General features: G+C 41.4%; 2 protein-coding genes and 1 long non-coding RNA gene across 6 annotated transcripts in view; 1 reads left to right on the plus strand and 2 right to left on the minus strand.

The window, feature by feature from the left end:
* Window positions 1-4,537: 4,537 nt before the first annotated feature.
* Window positions 4,538-6,393, minus strand: LOC111249437 (uncharacterized). The gene is made up of 2 exons (XM_022803305.2): window positions 5,869-6,393; window positions 4,538-5,583 (listed from the first exon to the last, which is right to left on the minus strand). Exons 1-2 carry the CDS (start codon window positions 6,076-6,078, stop codon window positions 4,612-4,614), a joined length of 1,182 nt encoding a protein of 393 aa, XP_022659040.1. The 5' UTR covers window positions 6,079-6,393; the 3' UTR covers window positions 4,538-4,611.
* A 4,233-nt stretch (window positions 6,394-10,626) lies between these two features.
* On the minus strand, window positions 10,627-15,059 carry LOC111249462 (uncharacterized). 4 transcript variants are annotated; one of them, XM_022803354.2, is made up of 4 exons: window positions 14,871-15,059; window positions 13,376-13,470; window positions 12,192-12,466; window positions 10,627-11,511 (listed from the first exon to the last, which is right to left on the minus strand). In XM_022803354.2, exons 3-4 carry the CDS (start codon window positions 12,399-12,401, stop codon window positions 10,675-10,677), a joined length of 1,047 nt encoding a protein of 348 aa, XP_022659089.1. In that variant the 5' UTR covers window positions 12,402-12,466; window positions 13,376-13,470; window positions 14,871-15,059; the 3' UTR covers window positions 10,627-10,674. The 4 variants fall into 4 exon arrangements, with proteins under 4 accessions (XP_022659089.1, XP_022659085.1, XP_086843088.1 ...); XM_022803350.2 differs by lacking the exon at window positions 13,376-13,470; XM_086986962.1 differs by lacking the exon at window positions 13,376-13,470 and having other exon boundaries at window positions 12,192-12,554.
* A 261-nt stretch (window positions 15,060-15,320) lies between these two features.
* LOC147755820 (uncharacterized) overlaps window positions 15,321-24,275 on the plus strand; it is a 30,085-nt gene continuing 21,130 nt past the window's right edge. Inside the window, exon 1 of the long non-coding RNA XR_015325608.1 lies at window positions 15,321-15,424. This is a non-coding gene — a long non-coding RNA (uncharacterized LOC147755820). The remainder of the gene's footprint in view (window positions 15,425-24,275) is intronic.

Below are 24,275 nucleotides of genomic sequence, written 5' to 3' on the forward strand. Positions count from 1 at the left end.
CTTTTGTTCTTAGAATGAATTTCAGATCTCTTCGTCCATTACCGTTTACGTACCAATCCGCTCCATCTAAGCGGCCGAATTTTCAATGCGACAGTCCGTGCACATACTAGAGTAGGTTAATAAGCAAGTTCCTCTTATCCGTGTTCAATATCTGTTTTTAAGCAAGGACGAAAACGTACCGTCGATAGAATAGAACTATATTCGTTACTAAAGAAAGTCGTCGCTATGGTAACTATGTGATAATAACTCAATTCATGAACGCGCCTGGTAGGCCAAGGAACATTTTCCAATAAGAATGTGTTGCATAATTTAGGCACGTTGCGTTTATATTTAGCGTCAAAGCGATAAATGTTACAGTTGTTAGAGAATCCGCGTAGAAAAAGTGTGGCGCTAATATCTAATTGTTAGAAAAGGTCTGAGATGTTGTCATCTGAAATCCATTTATGACAGCCTTTAGCGAGAATACGAAACGAATACTCGATTTAACGACATGACTTACCAAAGACTGTATAGTTTCATCAGTATTAAGACATTTGTGACCGTTAATCAATTCATAAATGAGATTCGTCCCACGCAATCTCTCTGATCATATAGCTGGAGACCGACAACTTCATGTCAAGTCTAGAAGACGTCTAGGCGCACTGGTCTGAGGTGCATGTCGAAAATGAGCATGGATAAAGCATTATGGGTCTCAACCTAAATATGAACCTTGTCATCAGCAGGTCCTAGCTGATCAATAGGAGTTAGCGGTCTAAAGCTGAGAGAATCTCTGCCTAAAAATATGAAATGCAGGTGGCTGTCGCTGCATGGTATTTGTCGCAAAAGCTTTTTTTCCACATAACAATTGAAAACACTCGCTCACGAAGGCACGCAGAACAGATATGAGATTTTCTGTGGATTATTCTGAGAAGGCATTGTTGATCCTTAAATACAGAAAATAAAGTAACTTTACTAAAAAGAATTACTGTTAGAGCTAACGACGTCTGTGTCAAGTTCCTTGCTAGACAACAATTGATTCTCAACTTTCATGTTGCGATTTTCTATCGAAGTCCAAAATCTTTCAGATTGAACGGCATTAAGGAAAAATGTGAGCGGTGGAGCAAACCGATCGATCAAGGCCAAATAGCGTTCCGTTCGGACAAGCCACAAGCACAATGTAGACTAACGTGATTTACTGAGTATGTTGTACATGATAGTAGTTATATGAGCAACTTAGAGACAGACGTACACGAACTTTTCCTTTTTGAAAAAGCGGAACATAGTCCATAACTGCTCCGCGTCTCTGTCGTTATCGGACGGGCATGTTGCACCGCTAAGATATACCAGAACATCTATCTAATGTGTCGTGCTGACTATACCGGCCGATTAAAACATCAACCAATCTATTTACCAATTGCTTAGTTTTTTTTTTTTTTTTTTTTATAGCACGTAGCAGGACTCTACCACGTTGCTAAGCGAATCCGGTGGACCTTAAAATTAATAACTTTCGAATTAATTGAGCTAGAATTACCATCTTTTAATGCATTCCACGCACTCTCGTTTATTATCTACCTAGCGCTCTAGCAGTTTTTGGACAGCCACATACCCATCGTTCGTGTTTCTACATAAAAATTCCCTATGTATGGCTTCTCGAGGTAAATCGATAGTAGGATATGCTGGTCTACCAATTGACCTTTGTAGGGAGTGGAAGGCCTTGTTATTATGCTGGACCTGGCTAGAGAAAATAAGCAGGTTAAACCCAGTATTGGATATTCATTTGCTAAATCCAGGAAGTACCTATGGCATGGCGATGAGGTGTGGCCTTGTCATCGAGTAACCGGGCTGCGTGCATTCAATTGTCATGCTATCGGTGCACGAATCTGCTGAGGAACTCGAAATAGCGGGCTGTCTTCATTGTCTGATTTTTGGCACGTTTTCATAATAGCAGATGCCCTTGATGACCTTGTGACCTACCTCTCTCGCCTGCTTCATGCCCGGCTGGCGGTAGAGATAAAACCAAGCATTGTTTACGATGACCGTATGCTGCAGGGGGTCTTCTGTTGATGAAGGTACCGAGAAACTGTGCGTGAAATACACTACACGCATTTTCAACTGTCCTGGGACAAATTCGCGGCTCAGTAGAATTTGCTAACCTACCCTCATTTTGCGTTTTCGGCGATGTTCTCCCTAGTCTTTGATAAACGGTACAGCCTTCGAGGAGCGAATACGTAATCACTGAGGCTTGATTTTCGCGATCTCACTTCTTCTCGAGTAAACTCTACCATCTTTTATGCAAAAGTTTTGTAGAGAATCAGAGTATTAACTCAGAGCCATGTTATCCGCACATAGTTCAAAAGTCCACCAGATTCGCCTGTATATACATGTGTGCGTTCGTGTGTCGTCGTTAATCTTCATAATTTTTAATGTTAGTATTTTACCTCTGTTGACGTGTAACACGGACAGCTTTTTCTATGCCTCGATTTGCCATCTTGGTGCTTGACATGATTCTTAAGCGTCGTGGCTTCTTTTGCGTCGCTGCTCAACGCGATATCCGTTACTATATCTGAACGCTATATGAGAACGCAATTCTGAATTCCCATGTACCTAGCGGTGGATGTGCCATAGGACGTACTCTGCAATAGCTGATAGAAGCTGCACTTTTTAGTCGTCGTTATACTCGCACCTTAAATGAGTGCTCATTGTGGCACTGTTGCGTCATCCGTATATCCATGTGAAGCTTCATCTATTTCAAACGTAAACGTTCATGCTGCCTCAGTTGTTTTTGTTTAAAAATCTATATATATTTGATATTACGCCAGCCGTACGGTGGCTGTCGAGTGCTCTAATCTTTAATGTGTTATTGAATATATGGTTATATTTATAGCATTCGTTTCATGTAGGAATTATTGTGTAATCATAACAGCAAGATAGCAAATCTGCTAGGTAACGTATCTTGATTCCAGAAATGCTACACTGTGTTTAATACAAGGTCAAACATGTAGAACAATAATATAAAATAAGGCCTCGTCGTCGTTTTAACAAAACTTTTGTTATAGACCTAAATAGCATTAAAAAATTCGAAGGACTAGCTTGAGAAAACAAAAATATCCACGCTGGCGAGCGTGACCGCTGATAAACGCGCACAGCCTGGCAAGGCGCATACAATAACAGTTCCGTTATATTGTGTCCTTTTTGCATGCCGGCGACGACGTGTTAAATTATACAGACCTAACTAAACACTTGTAAGGAATAATAGTATTTGCGCTTTTTTTTATTTTTGGCAATCGTACATCGTTTTGCAAACTCCTAGACGAGCTCCTGTAGAGCTGTGAAGACTTGGCTCTGAATGGACCATTTGAAAAAAACAATGAGGATACATTTAGTAGATTGGAAGTTTTCACATGAACGATGATTTGTTTGATAAAATTTAGAGTACATACTATGATTGACGATGTCGGAAACGGTGTGTTTGGCTTGGTTCGATGACTAAACGCATCGAGGTATGATTTTTGTAAAGATATTTTTCTTTTCCTTAATTTCACAAACCTTATTGGCGAAGTAAACCCATAGAATATTCGGTGAAATAATTGTGCTAAGGGGAAGTCTTTAAAGAATGTGGTATAATAGTTTCATAGTTGCCGGCTGTCGGATTTGTATATCCTTCGACGATGCCCAAATACCAGCAAAAATTGGTCATAGGTCCAACAGTAAGTTATTGCCAGTCGAAGTACTTACATACAAATAACAGGCCTTCTTCCTTGTCATAGTGATCATAATTAATATCATAGGAGGAGATAGCTTATGTTTCATATATTAATGATGAAGTGCTAACGTGATTTAGCTAAAGTAATGAAAGAAACGGGAGAAGTCATTGAAAGAAATGTATTGATTTACCAAAACGGACGGATCAGATTCTACTTAGAAAATTGCTTCTTTGTGAAAAAAGACACTTTTTCTCGGACTTTTTTCGCTGGGCTGAATTTAATTATTAAAATCACTGCTGTCAGTGTATTTACGGAGTGCAAAGCTACCCGAATAGACGTTGTGGATTCTAGAAAACGCTATTTTCGTATATCTCGCGCTTCAATATTGCCAAACTCCAGCCTAACGATTACCGCTGGGTTCTCGTTTTCATAATAAACAGGTTAAGAAATACACGCCGTAATTGGAGGCGCAGCTGACACCAACCCTGAATTTTCAGCGGAAGCTCCGAAAATAAGTATTCTAACATTTTTCCGGGGAAGTTCTACGCTTTCTGTTCACCCCGCTCTATGCTGTAAAAGTGAACCCTTTCAAAAAAGTTACTGCCAAGCATAACTTCAGGTGGCTGTCCCTTACCACAAAACAAACTGCGTCTACGCCAGTAAGCGCCTGTATGTATAGCAGGCAAACCCGTTACCACTGTCGCACGATTTGGAATTGGAGACTGCACGGTTTTATGCATCCGAAATGACTCTGATATTGACTGGATTACAGCTGTAACAAGCACACCTACACGCATTTGTTAGCCTGCACATCCTATCATTGATTTTGACCCTAGATTGACACGCACAACTCACACGATTTTATAATCATTTAATTTATATTACAAGAGAAATATCTATCGTTGCAATTGGTATTGATGTCGCTTGTTCAGTGCAGATCTTCAGTTGTGCTGCCTTGCCCACTAAGCAAAGTTAAACCGCGCGAACTTATTTCGCGATGCTTCAGTCGTTTATCGAGCCAGGATTTTACGTTGACTTTTGGAGTAACTAAACTTCCGGCTTCAACGGTGGGCTCCTCTGTACCCGTAGGTAGAGCTTGCTGCAAATACGGCCAGTGTATACGCACAATAAGCTTTATTTCCGGAGCCACCCCTTCAGCCCTTGGGCGATCGGCTGCCCACCAATAGATATAGAAAACATACACACATTTGATTTCGTTGAGAGCGAACTCCTCGGCCTCCTCAGATGCGTCGTGCAGAACAGCTACATGATGGTTGCTGCAGAGCACCTCAGGCTCAAGTTCTACTTTGCGGAATTTGAGTTGTTTTAAACTTGGATCTGCCCGTGAGTTATCGGGTGGGCGTTCGGGCAGATCTGCATTTCGACCCACGTTTGGACTTCCGGTTTGACCCTCTTCTGGGTCATCATCTTGACTTCTGCCTTTGTTTTCGTCTTGGTTGCCGTTTTGGCCCGCATTTTCATTACCATTTTGGCTTGCATCTTGGCCGCCATATAAATCGTCGGGAGTATATAACCAGAATCGAGTTTGCAGCCACCATTCTGAACTTTCCCAGTTTATCTTAATATCTCGATAGTTCCAGTCAACAATCCATTGACCTTCACCGGGCTGTTGCATATAAATGCAGTGATTGTTGGGTTCCAACTCGTTACCGTCGTCATCAATAGTTCCGATACAGACGCGCAGCCGAGGAATGGCTCGTGTGTAAGCGTTACATGCAACGCGAAGAGTATCTCCGCTTGGCATATGATCTTCCGGCGAAAGAGGATGGTGCTGAAACCTGTGCCACGTGCGCGTGCCATCAGACGAAATTCTCTCACTTACACGAGGGAAAGGCAATCTATTATAAATTAAGCGGAATAGTTCCTGCCACAAGTCATTCTGCAATGAAAAACGGACAACAACGTAATGTCAACATCATCATAGCGGAAAACAGAAAACAATTAGATCAACAGTAACAGTCCATATGTTCAAGACAAAGTTATGTTTGTGATTCGTATGTGTGTGGAAGATAGTGATACGTCCGAATCTCGAAATAGTTAAAACTGAAACGCTCCGAAGCCGAGGTGTATGCGCAGTTATTTACCCATGTGCTAGCATTTATGTTAATTCGTGGAGTGCGCGTATAAGGGAAACTATAAAATACGAAACATTTCGACAACCTACCTTTTGAAGCTTTCCAACAAGAAGCAGATACAAAATATGATCATAAAATTTTAAATAAATTCGTCGGAATAGGTCGAGTCCCGGTTCCACTTCCACAGGATCTAAACCACCCTGCAGGAAACGTCGCTTACATTTGCGGACGCCAAAACGTCGAACTGGTCCAATTAAGTGTGATAACAACTCGTGCTCACTGTTCGCACTCAGCGACATGGTCGTACGTAGTCGCTGTTGTACGTAGATCAATATTGCCACTCTGGTCGAGTTTCGTTAATTTTTGCTTTCTATCAGTACTAGCTGGCTTAACATTGTTATTCGTAGATCTTTGATTCGTGGATCTTAAATGGCTTGAACAGCTACTTTCGGGATAGGTCTCTTTGGAAAACACAGGGAGGAATAAAGTGTTAGGCCGTTATAGGCAGTAGTTAATACGATGGGAATTAAACATGTACGGGTAAGATTCTTAAAGAATGTCCCGGCCGAAGAAAAAAACACTGCCTAAATGTTGTTGCGTAAAAGTAACGACTTTTTAACTTCAAATAAAACGTATCTATCATAACAGGAACTTTTTTTTTTTTCATAGCCGTATATGCAGGTCATGATACCGACAAAAAATAGTTCAAGTATTTAAAATAAAACTCATAGTAGCTATAAAAGCCGATGCTTGAATCCAGTGTATATAATTTTGGCGTTGGACAAAAACTGTGGCAACTAGGACCAAGAGGCCTATCGATGCTATCTGTGGAAGCATCAGCTTCAATGAAGGACTTATGCGAATATAGCTCGAAGACGACTTTGTATGGTCAATCAATTGAATCAACGCTTCTCGCGAAACTGCGTACTGTTTCATGATATTTAATCTGAAGCCAAACGTGACGTTCGAGACTTTGTCTTGTGACATACCGACGACACTTGGTTCAGCATCTCGCCATATTTATTACGAAGATATTGAGAAATACGGTCGCCTAAATAACGTCTATTACCTTTTGTTTTTTTATCATTCCTCTTTATTCAGATTCCTATCGGTGTTTTGTTTTTATACGAGTATGGTACATAATCTGCGTTTAGTGCGTTTAAGTATCTGTACGAACTCGTTAGTATTGGTTTCAGGTGAGTTAGGTGTCTCCAGGTCTTTAAGAAACTGGAATTTTCATTTTTTTTATCAGGCCTATAGCGGAGAAGCACTGCCGTTTCTATACAGTACTTTTGTCCTACCCTATGCCTAGTATGTGCTTTCAAAGGCATGGACAGATCGTTCCATTAAAGCAAATAGTCTCAAAGACGGAATGTCCGCGTCTGTTTTAAATCGATGTGTTGCTAACGGTATTATTTAAGCTGAACCGTATATTGTAGATTGTGCCCTGAACTAATACTAGGACTTCATTCCAGCTAAAGGGCATTTTTCTTTTGCTATACAGGGAAAATAGTTGTTATTCGAAGACTCTCGAATAGACCATTGCTATAAAAAGCTCAAGAAACATGCAATGGTTCCGAGGGGCTTGTAGTTTCGTAAAGTTTTAGCAGAATCTTCGATAACTATTTGTTTGTCCGCGTCCTAGGTGAATTTATTTTCGAAAGTTCTACACCTTTTGCATCCATCCATAGAGCATTCCCAACGATGCTTACATAGCGAATTTTCGTTTTTTTTCTTTGAAAAAATTTACGTATACGACAATACAAGCTTTTAAGTTATTTTCATGTTTTCAGGGAAGTAAAGCTTAATGTACTAACGGAGAACCAAGCTCTTCAGTTAATCTCTAACGTCAGAACCCGTCGTTACACAAAATTCAATTGGCTTTCTGTTAACTAGAACAATATAGTAGTATATTTTGTTAACATTGTGTCTATGTACTCATGTTACGTTTCGGCTAGAATGCCATTTTTTTTTTGTCTACTGACTACCAAAAAATCGATACCGCTAGTAGTGTTATTCTAAATCTAGGATTACAAGTCTTATGTTTCGTGGTGTGACATAGATTGAAACGCCGTGTCGAACGCAATAGATGCGCCATTGAATTTTTCGAATGACTCCAAGGATGTGGCGGCAGTCGCTGCTTTAATAAACACTTATTGTGACCATTGAGCGGTTGATCTAAAAGCACAGTTTGCGCACGTGAGACTTAACACATACGTTACCTGCGACCTGCCAAGAATCATTGTCTAGTATTATTATGTAGATGTTATTGTGTCTTCCTTGTTTCCCAGTTCCTTTTCAATGGGATCCAATTACCATACCGGTATTATCGGCGGCTGTTCACCGCGACTTATACACTAGTACTTGGTAAAAAAAACCCATGAGTATGGCTACCATCTCAGCGGGTTTTTTCGAATTTTCAAATTCATGCAAAAATGAGCTTTGGCAAAAATTAGTTTCGGTAGCATGTAAGAGCATTGATCATTTGATATAGTTGTTTAAAAGGAAGATCCAATGGGCGATATTGAAGCTATAGGTCTGTCATTAGTAAAATCGTCGCCACCGATGTATTGGACGGAACGACTCTTCATTTTTTTACTCTAAGGAACATTTCTATATTATCCTTTTGTTCAAATAATATCTTTTTTAATATGACCTTAAGCTCTATGGTGTATGAAACGAAACGCTCATGGGAATAACATAGACTCTTCCCCCGAAAGCATTCTAACAGACAGAAGAAGTTACTGAGACGAACAACGAGATATATTGTACTCCATCCGATATTATACCATTAATATCGGTCTTTAACCTCCTATCAAGATTTCTGAGTTTTTAATTGACCATCCTTTAAACCGAAGAAGTTCCGTGCTATTTAGGAACTACCCCTTATGAGAAAAAAATTATTACTAAGGACTTTTGATAACAGCGAATTATTTTTGCCCTATTTAACTGATTATCGGTAATCTCAACCTACCGACACGGGGTCCGAGCGACTCATGCTAGCGTGCGCAATTTTAGGAGGCGTAAAGACAGTGCGACATGATATATTCGTACTCAATACATCCCACAGAAGCGTAGCATTTTTTGCTAACTTACTTACGTACCTAAGATTCCTGCCTCTTAAGTGAAAATTTGCAGTATTTAGGACAAATAGAACGAGTGTTGTGGAAACTATTGGAATAACCGTGTCCTTAGTTCAATCGTCCGGCCGTACGCGAACACTGCCCAGATAAGTTCGGCTTGTATGTTATTTGCATACAAGCCACTTAAGTATACATCCTTATATTAATTTGTTGTAAAACATTTACTGTATGCTCTGATTTGCTTAATTATAAGCAAATACGCTAAGGCCCGAAAATTTGTGTAATAGCTCAATTTCCCTCGTTTGTAAACACAGCAAGTGCAAGATTTAGGCCTATAGTTTGACATATAGATATAATGTATAATCTACGTAGTTTCTGTGCTGTTCATCGCTGACTTATTTGGTTCTTGTTGCTTCTGACATCAGCACCGATGCGCACGGCTGCGTCTTCTTGCCTTTGACGTTTGCTGCCTATAGCGCGGTCCTGATAGCGACGTAGGAAGCTTCTTTTGGACTGTTTTCGCCCACAGTAACTATCTTCTCATCAATAGCTTAAAGTCTAAGCTGCCGATTATCTTGACCGGCAAAAAAAGCTACTCGAGCGACTGATATGGTAGCTTCCTTCAACTGGCGCCACTCGAACCCACACAAGACTACAAACAATTTCCCAGAACTGAACCTTCACTGAGTCTTCAGAGCGGTAGCACATTTATCAACAATCGTTTTGATGTTTATTATTAGTTCTAATAATTGATACTCCTCAATTGTGCATAATACATTTTTGTGCACTTTTCCGGTAAATTGAGAACCCAAATAGGAAAAAATTGCCAAAGTGTGTTAAAATGAAGAGTTATATGTTAAGTGTGTATTGACATAAACGTCTGAGCTTCAACATACCGCGATGCAATCCTTCCAACTAACGTCTGTGGATGTGCTGGTCAGACGTTCCCTGAAATTCCTGCTTTGACACTAAGTTGCGTTTATGATTATTATTGAATCAAAGCACCTCTGAGTTTCAAATCTAGGGTAAGACTTCAGAGCGCGACACCCGAGCTCAGTTGTTTTAATCCACGAAAAATATGCATATGTTAATAAAAAGCTCGATATTTATCCTGCGTAGTGGACTTGTCTACGTTTGAAGCGAGACGCAACAAACCAAACGGGGTTTGGGCTACGCGTCTTACGGTTATTTAATCTAATAATTACATTTAGTGGTGAAGTAGGTGTTTCATCCGGGACACCGGTAAGCATTACGCTAAGCTGCTCCATTGACTCCCAGCGAAACGAAGCATGTTCACGTCCAAATCTAAATCCAGGCCCCTTCGTATTTCTTTCATGCAGCGTGCACCAACGTTGCCTGTGCGCCATCATGGAACAACATCCACTAATGTGTTCTAAGCGAAGCACACGATCAATCTTGAGCCACATTGACCGTCCCCGTTGCCCTCCGTGATACCCCATAGTTTGTACTAGTACTGTATATACATACTCAGATTCTTGGTTTTTCCCCAAATGGCTGTCGCCAGTCGGCCTGTCTTGTGTTTATTGGTTTTATCCAAGAATGTCGTTTTAACTGTTGAATATTTTCTCGCCAGGTCAAAACGGCCCGGCAATAATCAAGCGGATAAATTCTAGGCTATTCAATCAAAATAAACTCTAGTTTTGTAGATTATCCTTCTAATTATGCCTGTAACATTCAAACTTACCCGTTCAAAACGATTAGATAGCATATGAGTAATACTAAAATAAAGATGCATCATCATCATTCGGATTTTGCTCAGGCATTGGATTTTGATGTTCCGTCGTAGTATGTTTATGGCATACCACACATGGTTACTGTTGTCTGCGTCGAAACATGGTTCGATCTGTATTCTACGCTGCAATTCACCGCAACCCCTGAGCTAGCGTGACCAGTTGTGACAGACCTTTTTTCGGTGACCTGGGTGCCTGGGACGGTATGTCGCTTCCCAGGAGAGACAGGTGCCGAGTCCTGCGGGTTTGGCCACCGCAGGTACATGCGGATTCTGGCTTCCGGTTCTACGGGTGCCTCCAATGGGATATTGAACGCCCACCAGTGAACATCGAAGAAGTAGACACAATTGACTGCGTTGTAGTTCTCTTCCAGTAGTTCGCGGTGTAGAACAGTTACGTGTGGTCGTAGAAAGACCTTGCGAGCCCCCAGTCGTACTCGACGGTGTTGAACAATATTCTGTCCATTAGCGTTTTGGTTTAGAGGAACGTACAACCAAAATGCTGTCCGCGTCCACCAGAGAGCACATTCCCAGTTGATCTCAATATATCGATATTCCCCATCGACAATCCACTGGGACCTTTTAGTCTCATTCGTTCGAGGGGCTTCATCTCGTCGGCGGGGGTGTCGCAAATTAATATAGTAATTGGCATCGGGCAACTCATTACCTGCTTCATCAATCATTCGCATGGAAACTAAAAGCCGAGGGAAGGCTCGCACGTAAGCGTCGCGTGCTATACGGAGATTCTCTCCTCTTGGCATTATCCCTTCCGGATAGTAAATGTACGCGTTGTCAAATGTGTACCACGTACGCGAACGGTCAGGAGAAACTCTTGGACGTATAGTGGGAAAAGGGAAAGATCCATAGATCAATCGGAAGAGATCCTGCCACACATTGTTCTGAAATCAAAACAGGTTTTACTAATGTGAAGGTGATTTCGGTAACAGAATTATTTTCTACATTACTTGTTACTCACAACAAGTACTGTTGTTAACGAGTCTTCTATGTAGTTTAACATGTAGAAGCATCGTTCGAATTCGTTAGGGAAAAAAATGTCACATAGCCGTGTCAACGTCATGTTTACATGCATCTGTTTGCAATAGCTATCAGACAGAAATCAGCCACGAGGAAAGTGACGTTTCAACCTCACCGCGACTCAATCGCGAACAAGCAGCGTGAAAAATGCCAATGACGTTCTCGGATTCTATGATGCTAAACTAAAGCATCCCATTGTTGTATTTTAGAAAAATTTAGCTCTACGATTTACCAGAACCAGAACAATCTTATGACTAACATAAATAACAAGACTTAAAATGGAACAGCGTTCCAGTGGCCCAGCTAAGAGTCAGTGCTTCTTAACACATCACCAGCTCCCGACCTGACTATAGGTTCATGCCTTAAGTCCTTTTCTCGAACACATTACTTATCTTCTATAGGTGACAACCAATCTGAGTGTCTACTTTGCGGTCCGCGTATCTTTGTGGTAGGGCGCGGCAAGGAGATGTAAAATTCAGCGTTTTCGAATTCACACAAGGCAAAATATTGATACTAGCTGCGAATTTTTTTTTTCGGCACTTACCATCTGAAGGTACCCGACGATAAGCAGATACAAAATATGGGAATAAAGCGTTACGTAAATTTGTCGAAACAATTCGAGAATCGGATCCTCTTCCACACGATCATTGCCACCACGCAAAAGACCTCGCCGACGCTTGCGGATGCCAGGACGTCGAGTTGGTCTGATCAGATGTGATCTTGGGTCGATTTTCGCATCAGTCATTGATATCATGGCGCACAAAATGCAGCTGTCGCAGTTAACGGACTGTTATCAGCTTCCCAGAATTTCGACTTCCTCTACCGTTGGTTCGTTTCAATCAGAGCAAACATGGTTATTCTTAGTTTCTGATTGTGCCAAATAGCGACGATAGTTTACTTGTTATCTCTGTTGAAATTTCAACAAGACAGAATTTTCTGATCAGATCATATTATTAACGGTGGAAAATTAGAGATGGACATCGCTATCGGGAAAACAACAACTGCTTCAACACTAGCTGCGTAACGCGATCAGCAAATGGAAGCTGGTAGTCGGCGGTAGCTGGTTGGTCGCCCCGTGCGCGCGCGTCTTGGCCCCGCTTTATCTGACCTTATTTGGCTCACACCAGCGATATTTTTGCCAAAAGAGTATCTTGTAAATCATTGTTCATATGGACGAAATTTTCAAACCAGCAAATTGCGATTGGACCTAAGCCGAACATAGCTTGAACGAAACCTATAAATTATTATATTGGTACGTAAAGCACGTCCAGACAGACGCATGTGCGGCAACGGCGCTTACATTATATCCAGTATTTCAGATACTGGGAATGAATCACTCCTTGCCGTATCGTTGTCCACCTCCTCCTTGACAAAAGCGTATTTGAATTTTCTATATATATATATATAAAGCTACATTTCAAAAACGCATCCTATCGTAGAATCTTGGCCGGCTAGACGTCTAGTCTATGAATTAAAAGATGAAGAGTAGCTCTTTTCTTGATTGCAAGATATGTGCTAAGAAATGGCATGGAAATACATGGCACAAAAAGTTAGTGTCGTATGAAAGTCGTATCGTCACAGCTGATCATATTAAACACTAGACGGCTGCACGTAAAAAAGTTCAACCATGACCGAAATGGCCCCACAAAAGGCTAGCCTATATAGCAAATCGTTCGAAACGCCATAGAGGGCAGCATTTCAGTATCTTACGTTCAAATCACTACTTACACCAATTACGTACGACTACCCCGTCTTTACGGGATTCGTGCCCAAGTTTGGATCATCGAGCTATTTGATTAAACATTCACTCCTCCTTCCAAGGCCTATACATGCGACAGAATCAAACGACTTCACGTTAACCATCAGGATTTGTTTAGTAATTAACTTTGTACAAAAATAGCTCTATACTACAATGTCATCCAATTGTGGGCGCCATTTCTCCTCTGTAAAATCGATGTGCATCGTAGAGATTTAGATGCTTTGGCATCTTATAGATCAGGTATAAACAAGCAAAACAAACGCACGTGTGTCACTATCGCGAATCGCTTATATTCGGACTAAATGCGATCGGGCCGTGCGCTGAAAGACCGTCGGAAGCTTTTGCAAAGTTTTAAAATTTAGGAGTACTGATATTGACGACGATACCAATTATAAGTAGCTTCGTTCCTGTAGTAATCATTGTTATACTATGCGGTAAAATTTTATCGGCAACGAGGAGATCTCGACAGCCACGGCACTTACAAAGAATATGAGCTTATCAACAGCAGGTACGGTAGCATCAATTGTTCTAAAATTTTTCTCCAAAGAAAAACTGACGATCATTTCTAAAGATTAAATCATCTAAAGATCTTCTCGTTCGTAAAATGGTCGGATGCTTAGGCATGCCAAAAAAGCTTTCGCAGGTTGAAAGGACGCTTATCTGCCGAGCAAAGGGGAAGCCGCTTCAATCTTATTTCGTCAGCGAACATTTGGTAGATGAGTCCTGACGTGGACTCGCGTTCCTAATCCAAAAAAGGCAAAATTAACGCCAAATACCCATATCATATACCATGCATTTACAGGTATTTCTCTTTTTGATTACTCCTTTACCTAGTCCGTTTGATGAAACCTTTATATAGAGCCCTTTTCAAGCCTACAGTGGATCTTTCGCCTTGCCGTACAGATTCTTTTCAGGACCTTTGAAAGCCGTCGACTTCGGGACACGGTGGCAACGTTACTTGCCCAAAACATTGTTGGTCCCGTACACTTTTGATAGGACCTCTTCTCGAAAACGCTGTTCCAATCGTTCTCTAATTCACCTGACTAGCAGCAAATTTTAATCATATGAAGTCGATCGAATACGGTGGTAGTGATCGTACAAGTAGTTGTGGAACTCCGTATCTATCATATAGAAGGTATGGTTGCAGTAGGTTCTACGGAAGTTAGGTTTTTACTGTTTCGCAGTCGGTAAAGATTATTACGTCCATGTTTTTCCCATATGCCTTGTATAGATCCGCAGTAAAGTTCACCCCTTATTACGTTTGTGCATAAACACATTCTTAGCGAATTCGCGAGTTCAAAAAAAAATTTTTCAAAAAAACTAGTTGGAGATATTACATTTTAAGTGATTTTACAGTTGTATAGTATACCGCATAATATGATACAAATCCAATTCAGTCACATGTCAATAGAGGATGCTTGAAGAAGCATACCTGTTGTTGGTTTGGCAAAACTATAGGCTCACCGTAGCGTAGTATATGGGGATGATTTTCACTCGTTGATCGCTTGGTAACGTGGGTAATTCATGGGCAAACCTTTTTTTGAAACAGAGTTTAAAGGGGCTTTTCGGGAAGCTTGGTACAATAGTTATTTCCTATTAATGGTCTGCTTCGTTATTATCTAAAAGGTGACAACATAGAAGAACCTGTACGGCATTATTGTACCCAAAAAATATAATTCACCGATTCTAACCTCTAAGCTAGCGCTTTAAGTTGCGCTAAGGGTAAGTGACGTTAACCTACGCTGCCAGGAAGTGCAATAGTAAGCGATACTCTTATTCTAAGTAGTAACTTTTTGATTGTAGGCGTCTATATTCGCCACTCGTTCCCAATTATTGGGTTTTGCGAAAACCACTTTGCACTTATAAAGTTGTAATGTATACTTCATTTGCAAATGGTAGGTAAAAAACGATGACGTTTTCATTCGTCTTGCCGATCCCTCATAGCCCCAATAAGATCTTCAGGAAATTCATCATTACACAAGTCACTAGTATCAATCCTCTACTTCTACGACAGCTTTGTAAGTCTAAATCATACTTGTTCTATTTTATAATGACAAAAAGTAGAGATCAAAATAAATAACATTAAACTAAACACTCTGGAAACCCTTCAGTGACAACTGATGCGGCGAACGAATTCAGGTAAACCCACGTTTAACGCAATACTTCAGAGTCACTTGGAGGTGTCTAAAGGAGGTTCGTTGTTTGTGAGGCAGCGACGATGGCCCCGATGCCATATGACAAAGGCGTGCTACAAACGCTATAAAGGGGCCTGCGACTGTATCGTCAGCATATTCATAATGAGAATACTATGCCGACTAAGATATCGGCCTACGAGTGAGTCGGTATAGCGTTGAAGTCGCTCCTATAGCTTTAGAAGCAATGATAGTTCTGTGCGTTGTCTATTCTATGAACCAATATCGATCTAGGTCAATAGGGCTGGATCTTGCGCTGCCTAAAAAGGCACTGAGTAATAAACTCTTCTGGCCTAAATGGGCAGCTTCAACTTTTAGTAATTTCTATATGATCCTACCGTATCTTTTGCTATGCTTTGGTTAGCCATGTTTTTTCTGTTATTGTTGTGATAAGACGACTCCAGTTACAGACGTCTGAGTACGTACTGCTGGCCGTATCAATATCTGGCTGCATCCTTGACCCTATTTTAAGGCAAAGAATTTACATGGCGAAGTGTAGTACGAAATGATTGGTTCAGATATAAGGCAAATGGTTAATTTATTTGAAATAAATTCAATTTGCTCCTTGCGTCCCCTATGCCTAGTTCTATTAGACGGCGCAAGATGGAACGTCCGGTTTTGTTGGCCTATTGATCCTTTAAGCGTTTCTCGAACGGTGTAAAGGCGTCCAGTTAGATTTCTGATTTGATGATACTAATGTTTATCGCCGCATAAAGCTGTGTTCGTTCGACGGTTTCCGTAAAAGATTAGCATTCATGCGTGGGCGGTTCTCACATTATACATGGGCCGATATACCCTCAAAATTGAGGCATATGATAATTTACGCGGCTCTTCGCGTATATTCGTGCCTGGACATTGATATATGATTTTGCCGGGAGAGGTGTTTTTTTCAGCTTCTTATGTAGCCCTCCAGCTCCATCACTATCACTGGCAGCGAACGCAGTTTGTGGCGCTCGATACCGAAGAAGCTGACAAAAAGATCTCGGTCGGCGAATGTCCCACAAAAGCGAACACCAAAAGATTTTTTCGTGACCCTATATGCGTAGAGAAAATTAGACCGATTAGCTGTTGCAAAGCTTCTTAGTATACGCATAAAGCAGGTGATCGCTTGAACGCAGAAGTGGGGAGCGATCAAAAAGGGTTTTTTTTTTTTCTCCTCACACATTTCTACTTGTGTAGCCTGAATACGCGTGACCTTTTCTCGTTGTTGGGTTTTTGTTACACGAGTCAGATTGAACGCGTGCGAAATTTGGCTAACGATATTGAAATATAGATGACATTCTTGTTTATAAATTGCGATAGGCCGTATACCGTTCTTGTTACATTTTGATATGGGTGCGCAAGTGATCTGTAGCGTACCGATTGCGGGAATCCAACTGGTTAACTGACTCTGCCAGATACTCTCCTAGCTTGTCATTCATTAGCTAGAAAATGTATATAGTATATAACCGCCTATGGTTGAAAGTGCCTTTTGTACATAGTTTCGGATCATCGCTGTTCACTTTCGTGCAGCCGAACGTCTTTTGTGCTAAACACTGATTAATTATTTCACTAGCTAAGTTTGACATAATTTCTTTTAAACATTATTTTCTAACTAAACGCACATTATAGGACCGATCCTATAAGCCTCACGTTTTCTGGCTATTATGAATATACTTATAGTTTTTACCTTCGAGACAGTGAACTCATGTAAGCCTCATGGATAGTAGCTACTTTGTCGTTTCTGTCTATCTATATATAATTTATTAATTCGAAAGATACTGTCGCAGATTGGCTCATTGATCAACAATGGCCATAGCCAGAACTGGTTATTGACTGACCAGACTGTTGTTGTAATCGGTGATTTTGGTGATGGTTTTGAATATGCCGCTTGCAATTATCCAGTTCCCTTTCAAACTGTTTCCATTGAGCTTCTCGTGGCGATTCTTACGTTTATCCGCGCATAGGCACTTGTGTGTTTTCGATAAGTTTTCAAGTCTCGGTTAACAAATTCTGCTACTTGACTTTTTTGCATTCTGGCAGAAACCAGTCCTCAAGATCTCTCGTAACTTATTCCACATAGACCCATTCGCTCAATGCTTTGTCACTTGTGCTCGGTTGATTCTAAAGTGGAAAGTTTTCCTAATTGGTCTAACAGGTTTTTTTTTTTACATTTTACATTTTTATGATGTACATATGACTACATCTTTACTGTTAGGTTGAGCTAAGCTTAACTTTATAAAAACTAGGTTCGCTGCCAGTAACACCTATTAGCTTGACTAAGCTGCTCCTCTGAAGGCACTAGGCTACAAAAAACGAACTTTGATCTGCTATTGCTATTATAGGAGATGTTAGTATCTTCGATATTTCGCATATTGGTTGCCATTTTTATTATAATCATCATCATCATCATATGCGTCGCTGTTACTAAACGTGAACAATTTAAAGCCTTGTCTTTTCCGTCGTTGACCGTTACTTTAGAATCGCCAACTAGTTCCATGATTGAACCCGCGCTATCAAGACTAAATGCAGGATCACTGTGTGCGTCCTTTTCGGCAACAAACAAATGAAACGAAAAGGTAGCAACGGGTGAAGCCATTGGTGCGGATGAGCAATAAAGCATTTAAAAACGTTCTATATTCGTATTACTGTTCCCAGGATTAACGAACAGCTCGTTGAAAGGGCAGTGCTGCAAATAAAGAGCTGGTACCTTCGTTCTATTAATGATTACTATATGCATTACACCTATGTGGCTCAAGAGACCGACGGTAACATTGGTCCTACTTGGTATTTGTTCAAGCGCCCGAAGTACATTGGTCGACAGACTTCCAGAAGATTTTATGCCACACAAGTCGGACTTGCAAATATGCATATTTGCCGAACAGATCGTGCTTCAAAATGACTCTAGAGTACCTCATCTACTACGTACACGTTCACAAAATGCCAGTACTATGAGTAATCATAGATAACCAAAGCGCGTCCGAGAAAAATCAGAAAAAATAATGAGAACACAATACAAGAGACAAATACTAAACGAGTAATGATCATATTTTTGCCGCTTTTCTCCTACAAAAAAACAGACGAGGGAAAAATATTCCCCCGTAGTAATAGATGAAACACAGTCTGCCGGGTGACGGTAACACGCACCAAAATCGTTGACTTTAATCAAAGCGCGTTTTTTCTAACAAGCTGCCCAGACAAGCAGCTCGATATGCCATCACACGACGCGAACTGTTTCCGCCATCCTAAAATGCTGGAGAGGTTGCACTCATCCTGAAGGACACCGGCTCATTATGCTCAGTTTCCTTACCATAATGGCTACGAAGGGCTCAAGGTTATTTTTGAGGGCAAATTTCGGGGCTTTGCGGAAAGAAACAGTCTAAAAAGTATCGGTCAGTACTATTCTCCGAATCGTCGACAAAGCGACAGAAAGCAAACAAACAAAGAGACTTGTTTGAACGATTTTTCCAGATTTAAAAAGTACACTCAATAGTCTGTTTTGGAAGAAGACTCAGGAGTGCTGGAAGAAAATAATGTCCCTTAGTGTGTTACACGCATGATCTTAAGCTATCTAAGCGGTCGGCTACTGATGAACCACGGCGTGCTGTCCGTTATGCCTGCCGGAGTTTCGGCGGTGTCTCGGCGGTATCACGGTGCTCCTGCGTAGAAATCGGGCGTACAACGAAGTCCTGCAACTATTAAACCTTCTAATAGAAGTGAACCTGATCCCCTACACGAAAGACCCTGCGATAACGGTAGTGGGGTGTACAGCGAAAAAATTGGAGAGCCGCATAAATCAGAAACTAGCTAAAATAGCTATCTAGGTCAGAAAATAACGAAGCCTGAAGTTCGCGCTGACGAAGAAAAGTCAGAGGAAGTGCTCCCCTTAGGCGGGAAAAAAATGTCCCGATATTGTAATCGGGATCGATAGCCAACGAATAAAGGTTGCTTATGTACCAACTTCTTGGGGATTAGCTAAAGCAGGCCATGCCGGAAACAAAGCACATAAAGAATGCGGTAGTCAAAGTTGGAAAGTATGAGCGGACCTATCAAAAATAACGTCGAATGCGCACGGTTTTAAAGTGGAAAAGAGAAAACTGTTGATGGCGATGGCGGAGTTCGTTGTCTTGTTTAGAACTCCAGCCTGGACTCGACCTAAAACCTCAGCCGCAGGCTCCGTCGAAGCACCCAACGTGCTCTAGCCCTCAGGGCGTCTCAGGCAATACAGTCAGTACGCAAACTACCCTCTTGTTGGCGCGAACTATGCCCTGGGATATAAAAGTTAGAGAACAACGGATAGTCTAAACGGACGCAAGGAAAGACTCGCTGAGGGAATAGCAAAGAATAGACTGCCATTTCCTTTCACGTTTCCAGAGCACCTGTGATATACATCATGCCGAAAATTAGGAACTGTCTGTAGAAGCCGGAGGCAAACTATCGCACCCCATTGCGCAATTGCTTATAGAGCACGGCCAGTCTCTACATCACATGCATCGAACAGAAAAGGTCCTTTTGGACATCTGCCTGCTGTAAACGGGCGGGGAAAAAGACAACACGTTTTAAAGCCTCGGCGCAACGTAAAACGGTGGAGCGCACTAGAACAAGCTTCTCTAGCTCCGAGGTAAAAGCGCCTTGACAAGGAAAGTAAAAGGTTTTGTGCGCTACATATGCACATGTCAGGAGTACTAGCGCAGCGAGCCAGGCTGGCCAAAGAGCTTTTCACAAAAAAGAACTTACGTGTGAAAGTCAGAATAAACAGCATCCCGGAGGAGTAATATGATGCTATCGCGTCTGGTTTGCGGGCAAGGTGGAGGGGCTTCAACTTTTTCTGCCAGGAACCCAGCTCGTCTGGTACGGTGGGCGACTTGAATGTGGTGACCCTGGGCCGTTTGCTCGGTGCCGCGTGCCACTCCTTCCTGTCAATCCGTAGTATTATTAAAAAAAAGATCCGGGTCTGTTTGGAGTGAAGTAAAAGAGAGGAACTGAGAATTAGCTGGTAGTAGTCTCGGCAAAACCAAGTCTCACCATTGAGCCCTCACGAAATACGTTTTGTCCTGGTGATGTTTGGACGTACCTAAATTGTATTACTCAAACCCTCTTGAAGCAATACAATACTTTTTCTTTATTTACGAAATTGCAGTTTTAACAACGCCTAAGCTCTAGCAAGAAATAACAATAAAAACATCTCAGATTGCACAGGACATATTGCACCGCTTTTCTTATATTATCACAAACACCTCCATCATTCTCAGTGACAGCCTAAAATACATACACTACGTTTCGTATAATTATCAATTTTAAATCTTTATTTTTTTTTGACAATTTTTTTCACTGAGCCCTACACTCCACAAGGAAAAAGGCTTCAGACTGATAATAAGTGGCAAGCGAGAGCATATATACTAAACTCATCAGCAACAAAAAGAATTTCAAGCAACGGTTAGAGCGGCTGACGACGATGGTAGGCCAAAAATAAATTTTTGACAAAATGATACCCTTTTGACATTTTAAGAGAAAGCGGGACAAGAGGCAAGCTGTACATTTTGTGGATGGAGAACAATCCGTTAGAGATTAAAAAAAGTCACCCATAGATTTGAGCTTTATAATGTATTGTCGAATGTCCGCTTGAAGTGTATAACGCAGTACTGGCAACAATAGCTCTTTGTAGACGAGAAACAAACCTTCAATTGAGGAAGCAATTTTCACGAGTCTCCCTGGTGCTGCAGTTACTGCAGAGCGGATTGGCGTCTGAATTTCGTTGACGCTTAAATCTGTATCCCCGAGCATTTAGTCATCTTGGATGATAAACTGAACCTCAATAAGTGCAATTCATTTTGTATAATAACCCTTTGAAGCGAATGAAACTGTAGAGGCCCCTTTAATTGGCATTAACAACAAGGCCGAGTGTTTCGAAAGTTTCAGTAGCCTGCTCCTGCTCGTCCTTAAGTGCAGTCTGTATGCCAGGGGCAATGCTGGTAGACTAAGGGCAAATAAACGTGGAAGTACGATTCGCATTGGCCATAGTCCTACACAGCCGCTCCCGAAGATTTGAAGCAGGATAAAATCTACAAAGATGGACATATATGGCCTGAAAACTGACTTTTGAAACATCCCAATATCTGCTCTCTCCCACGTAAACTCAAGACAACCAACCTTTAGTCCCTGTTGTCCTACTGGCAGGTATGCATTGAACCAATAAATAGTAAACGGGCCGCACCTCAGAGGGAAATCAAGCTACTTAAACAGTTAAAGGCAGCCACAAGATAAAATATACGAACGTACCTATTTTTAATGGCGTGAGCGAGTCTTTGCTAAAGATGTGGGAATTCTAGTTCAGTCAACCGAGACCTTTCAAAGCCGAATTGAGCCTGTGAGAAAAGTCTGCAATTTCTAGTACGTATTTGAAATCTGCTAATCACTAGCTTTTCAAAAACCCCGAATAAGTAATCCACCAGAGATATCAGACGGTAGTTACCAACTTCGATGCGTTCTCTAGTAGAAAAGGGGCTCATCTTAATACGTAGGTTGACTATACTGATTAGAGGGCAAGCAAAAGCTAACATGGTATATTTTAATAGGCTATTCTGCTCGATAAATTCAGAAAAGCTGTGACTAACGACGGGCGTACGCGGACAAGTCAACGTTTAAGGCGGACTTGCTATTTGTTGAAAAACGTTTTCATTTACAACTGACGAACACGACAGATACGTAGTTGTGACTTAAACATATCTTCATACTATTCTGTAACTTACAAATGTTCCACCGTACTACGTATGAACATCTCCCATATCGCAAAGTCGTAAGTTCGTATAGGGTAGAAATTGGGCGAGATTTCTCCTATGTGTGTTGAGTATACCCTTTTCAAGCGTTGCGTGCATTGTGTACTCAAAATCTCCTGCCTAACGGCACAAAAGCCCTCAAGGAGTAACGTAACTTGCACGGCAGACAGCATCGGTTGCCACTACCGAAAGGAACCAACATGAAGCCAGCACCTAAGGAGCTCGTGAAGTTAATGTCCAGGCCTAGGTAAAATGTGAACGCTAACGAAGGTCGATCGCTTTTGCGGATTTGCGATTCATTCTGGTGCCAGATGCTATTTTTAATTTCAATGAGTTCTCTAACAATTATACATGGCTAGACAAATAGAGGAGTTATAGTTACCTGTCGAAAAACTTCTTCGCTGACAGTTCTCTTATTTGATCGACTAATGCGACGTAATATGGGAGTATATCACAGTGGCGAATACGTATAGCAAGTTACCTAGGGTCATTCAGAGGAGACAACGTTCAAGATCAGGAGAGCATTCTATTTGTGAGTATAGATAAACCCAGTTTACCATAGATGCTCTGGCCTGTCACTCATGTATGAGAGTGTTCCGCATATCCTCCCCGCCTGTCATTATATCAGGATAAGTTGTAGCGGCCGCAATTGTAGATAGAATCGACTGTTGAAAGGAATTATACCAAACTAGTTATAGCAAAGCAAATATTTTTCAATAGCAGATAACATCTGTTCGTCAGTTTAAGAAAGGATATGGACAAGTAAGGATGCTACGAACGCAAGCACATGCGAAAATGCAGAAGCTGCCTATGCAGATGGCCATCTTATTGATCATCTCTTATTTAATGTAAACACAGTTCTTGTTGAAACTGCGAGGGTTGATGCTTTAAAAAGCTGCCGATTTTTTTTCCACTCTAACGATTCTTAGAATTGGCAAAAGTGGGTTCAGTCTATTATTTCAGTCGGCGTGAATGTATTGATCCCTCTCGCACGCTGATCGGCATTGGTTACGTCGAGCTTCAGAGTGAGAAGGCGTTGATGTGTCGGCCAAACAAGCCTGCCATGCCAGATCAACTAAAAAGTCTACCGGACGCAAGATGACAGATCGTTTCTCAGAGGACGAAAAAACACTGGCAATATATAATGGAAGAGACCTGTTATTTATTGGATATAATAATAATTGTTATTACTATTCACATACAAAGCATAACTGTTCGTTCAAGTTACAACAGCAGTCGTTTCGTTGAATTTTGCTGTCACATTTGATATATTGGCATGGGCAGCAGGCTCACTTAGGGCAACCACACTGCGGTCAGCTGGGATTTTTATTGAACAATATCTAGCCAGCGCCGACAGATATCAGTTTTGGTCTTTGGTTGTTATGGTCGATTCGTCCAAAGGCCCACTGGCGGCAGCCAGATGTGTCGCTAACTTTCAATAAAAGCTGACAGCGGTATCTGCCAATCTAAACATCTACTCATTTTTGTTAGATCGAAAGTGAGGTCCAAAGTGGGTTTGCCGAGGCCTAAACGGGTCTCTAGTACGTTGGATGCGTACCAACCATTACTATTGGGTACTAATATTTCGAATGGTTATTTATTGATAAGTCGTGCTCTGCATAGGTCGTGGATTCTGAAAGTATATCTAACGTAATTACAGCGGCGCTGTGTTCGACTTCGAAGTTCGATGACCACTTCAGCCGGTCTATCCGTCGCACGTATACTCAAATCCCTCGCAGTCAATATGCCTCTATGACTTTTACCGCCCGAATCAGAGCGATAAACGTCTCTTAATCTATTCGAAGCGCGAGTCTTCTTAACGACCGTCAAATGTATATGACCCGGATATCTCTATGGCGGCTCTGCGATCTCTTACTCGTTTATGTTACAGAATGTTGGCATGCGTTTTCGCAGCGAGCGAT

This window comes from Varroa destructor, unplaced genomic scaffold, assembly GCF_002443255.2.
Source record: "Varroa destructor unplaced genomic scaffold, Vdes_3.0 BEIS01000004.1, whole genome shotgun sequence".
In the NCBI taxonomy this organism is placed as follows: Eukaryota; Metazoa; Arthropoda; class Arachnida; order Mesostigmata; family Varroidae; genus Varroa; species Varroa destructor.